Source organism: Nicotiana attenuata, unplaced genomic scaffold (genome assembly GCF_001879085.1).
Source record: "Nicotiana attenuata strain UT unplaced genomic scaffold, NIATTr2, whole genome shotgun sequence".
Lineage (NCBI taxonomy): Eukaryota > Viridiplantae > Streptophyta > Magnoliopsida > Solanales > Solanaceae > Nicotiana > Nicotiana attenuata.
Window position 1 is genome coordinate 155,359 of NW_017671287.1, and position 3,842 is coordinate 159,200.

The window sequence follows — 3,842 nt, forward strand, 5'->3', positions numbered from 1 at the left end:
ATCCTTCAGGGATCTTTATAGATATTTAATCAAATGAGTCATATAGGTTATGACTCGCATTTAAATGGCATGACATCTTTAGGTGTCTGGACTACTGGTCCGATCCTCACAATATTTTACAGTATTGTGCACTATATTGTATCAAATATATCGTCGACGATCATTTTGTATCGGTTCCTAAGCGACATAACTTGTTGAGATCTCATCAATTTCTTTATTTTCAGGCACCTGAACTTCTTCTGGAGTTTCGCGAAATGTTATGTCGTGGGCTCTTCTAGAGCTCATTTCCTCCTCATTATAATCATTTTGATCATTAGCTCCTTATCATTTTTCAAGGATTGTTACCTTTGGAACCGATTGGTCTACCATGCTTCATGCGTATAGTAAACTCTATCCTTCAGGGACTTTAAATTTTAATAGGAGCATTTGCAGCTGAAATATGATATTTGATTTTGGATCAGCAAATGCTTCTGGCATTTGACTTGAATTATCTTCTAAGTGAGGATCATATTAATGATAATTCGATTCATATAGCATATTTTTCAGTTGTTTATTAATCCCCCAAATGTTAGAAAAACTAACATATATCCCCAAACTTCTTTGGGAAACATATCTTTGTGCATTGTGGTAGAGAAATTAATCATATACCACACATCAAAAGATAGTAAAATATTTGGTTTCTGATCCTAAACTAATTGTGAGGGGAGGACTTATCATATATTGTTGGCCTGATGCATACAAGTGCTGCTATATGCAATTTAGAAAATCTTAGACCAACACATGAAGCTTTGTTCTCATAAACAATAGTTTAGCCATTAATAGGAGGTATTCACTGCTAAACTAGCTTGTATATAAACCACCATTATCAAGATGAACTGTCTTGATCTCATAATCTGAAAATTATGCTCTTACGTGAGAAAAGCAATTTCAAATGCCAAACTGCACGTTGACAATAAACATACATGTAATCATCTTATATATGCATCTATAGGTGGTTCACATGATAGGTGAATGGACCCATATTCACCTTTTATATATTTCAGAATCAGGGGTCTTAGTCCCAACTTTAGCTGGTATAATCAATTTATTATGAGAACAAGCAACACAGGAGAATTCTTGAAGAATCTTCTAGTTCTTTAGTATATGCTTATCTAAATTCTCAAATAGCTCATTTAAAAATGGCAAATGAAAACTTCAAGTTTATCATGGCATGTGCTATCTCTTAGTAAACTTCTGGTTTACTATGACATAAATTTTTGCATTAGTAAACTTCTGATTTACTGTGGCTACTTTTGTATTAGTAAACTTCTGGTTTACCGTGATACATGATGTAGTACAAATCGAAGAATAAGGCGGGTAACTTCTCATATACATATTATTTTACCCCTATGATTGTGGAAACATGAAGATTTTCAATCTTCCAATCATTTATAGTCTCAATATGATAGCCATTTATTTTAGTAAACTTCGGGTTTACTACAACACATGTTTTGACCATAATCATATAATATGAATGACATATTTGTAAATAAGCTCTTCGAGAGCCTTCATTTATTATCCACAATCTAATATTTATCGGACACTACTGGTGTCATGTGTCTTCTAGGCAAACACTTAGCTCTTCAAGAGTTGTTGATACATTTTGTACTATCAAATATTGCTCAGACACTTCTGGTATCATAAGAGAAAATCACAATCAAATAAACAATTGTTTAAGCACAAGAAAACTCCTCTTCATAATATTTTCCTACTTCAGGAGGCAATTTCAATTGTGTTACTTCTTCAGGAGCAAATTTAAAATACGAAATATTGAGTATATATTCTCTCAATTATATTACCTCTTCTGGAGGTGAATTGTAATACATTTACATCAAGAGCGCGTTTATATTTACCAGATTTATTAATATTGTCACATTCACTTTAGGGAATGGATTAATATTATCAAAAGTTCTCATCCTTCAGGAAAATCGAACATAATTATCTGAATGCGCATTAATCACATCAAATTGTGATGCCTCAACCTCTTTTAAAATATTTATTACTTCAGGAGCAAATCGAGGCGTGCATTTAATATAGAGAATATTTATGTAGCTTATCTTCAATTGTAATCATAGAAAGCCTAAATTATCACTTCTGGTGATCATAGGCATATACCACTTCTGGTAGTTAACAAAATATAATTACAATGAGATATACGAAATATAACCACTTTGGTGGTTGTATATTTCTTGCAAACTCTGCTAGAGTTTAAGTTGATCTAATAATGTTATCCATATTCTTCAAAATGACATAAATAAGATATATTATAGTAAACATCATTATCAAATCATAATTTTTCTTTATGTACAACAATTACATAACCATACTATCTATTACAAACAACAAAAATTAAAATATTTACATTTCTACAGATTCACCACCGATCACATGACTTGTTTCTCCATCTGGGAGTGCAAGGTAATCAGCCACATCTAAATGCATGAAGTCTAAATTATCTTCAGAAATAAAATTTGCTTCAGCATTTTTCTCAGTCTTCTTTAGGGAGGCTTGATAAAGCTCAACCAGGTGCTTTGGCGTACGACAAGTACGTGACCAGTGCCCTTTTCCTCCACATCTATAGCATGCATTTTCTGCATTTGGTGCTTGCACCGCTTCATGCTTTTGTTCCTTCCTTTTCCACTGCTGGTGGTGAGGAGGGTTCTTTGGTGCATTATTATTACCATGATTAAAATTTCTTCCCCGACCACGGCCATGACCGCGACTGGGGCCACGACCTCCTCCACGCTTAGTAGGTCGGCTTTCATGATTTTTCATTAATAGCCCATTATGTTGCTCGGCTACAAGAAGATGTGAAATAAGTTCAGAATACCTTTTGAATCCCATCTCTCGATATTGCTGCTGCAGGAGCATATTCGAGGCATGAAAAGTGCTGAAAGATTTCTCCAACATATCATAATCAGTAATATTATCACCATATAATTTCAATTGGGAAATAATTCTGAACATAGCAGAATTATACTCACTGATAGATTTAAAATCTCGTAGCCTTAGATGAGTCCAATCATAACGTGCCTGTGGAAGAACGACCATCTTCAGGTGGTCATATCTATCTTTCAAATTATTCCACAGTATAACTGGATCTTTAACAGTAAGATATTCCATTTTCAGGCCCTCATCAAGGTGATGGCGTATGAATATCATTGCTTTGGCACGGTCTTGGTTTGATGCCTGATTTTTATCCTTGATGGTGTCTGCCAGACCCATCGCATCAAGATGAATTTTAGCATCAAGCACCCAAGACATGTAGCTTTTGCCCGATATATCCAGGGCTACAAATTCAAGTTTAGAAAGATTTGACATTATATAGAAAAAGAAAGTTCGTACCTCAGATACTTTCAAAGTATTTACTCGAGATGGCAGAGTCTCGTGCTGATAATGTGTTATAAAATAAAGACCTTAAAGTAAAGAAATAAAAGACAAGTATAGAGAGAGAGATTGATATTATTCAACTTCAAACTGATGTATATAATGAACTGAAATCTCTTCTATTTATAGAAGAAAGGAAGATGCTGTGTAAGCTGCTACTACAAGCTGCTGTGTAAGCTGCTACTACAAACTTCTGTGTAAGCTACTACAAGCTGCTGTGTAAGCTGCTACTATACCAGAAATGGATAATCTTATACTAAGAGTAATGTTTATCCATAACGGAGTACTGAAAGGATAAGCTTATTATACCCGGTATGGATAATCTTCTACCGGAAGTAATATTTATCCATAACCGGGTACCGAAGTGATAAGCTTCTTTAGGAGGCTTATTTCCAATAGAGTACTAAATAGATAAA

General features: G+C 34.1%; 1 protein-coding gene across 1 annotated transcript; it reads right to left on the reverse strand.

The window, feature by feature from the left end:
• Positions 1-2,397: 2,397 nt before the first annotated feature.
• Positions 2,398-3,264, reverse strand: LOC109207295. The gene has a single exon (XM_019370184.1). The coding sequence runs from the start codon at positions 3,262-3,264 to the stop codon at positions 2,398-2,400; it is 867 nt and encodes a 288-aa protein (XP_019225729.1).
• Positions 3,265-3,842: the final 578 nt, after the last annotated feature.

Excerpts from the sequence above, each read along its gene's own strand:
- LOC109207295 (XM_019370184.1), bottom strand. The coding sequence starts at position 3,264 with ATGGGTCTGGCAGACACCATCAAGGATAAAAATCAGGCATCAAACCAA.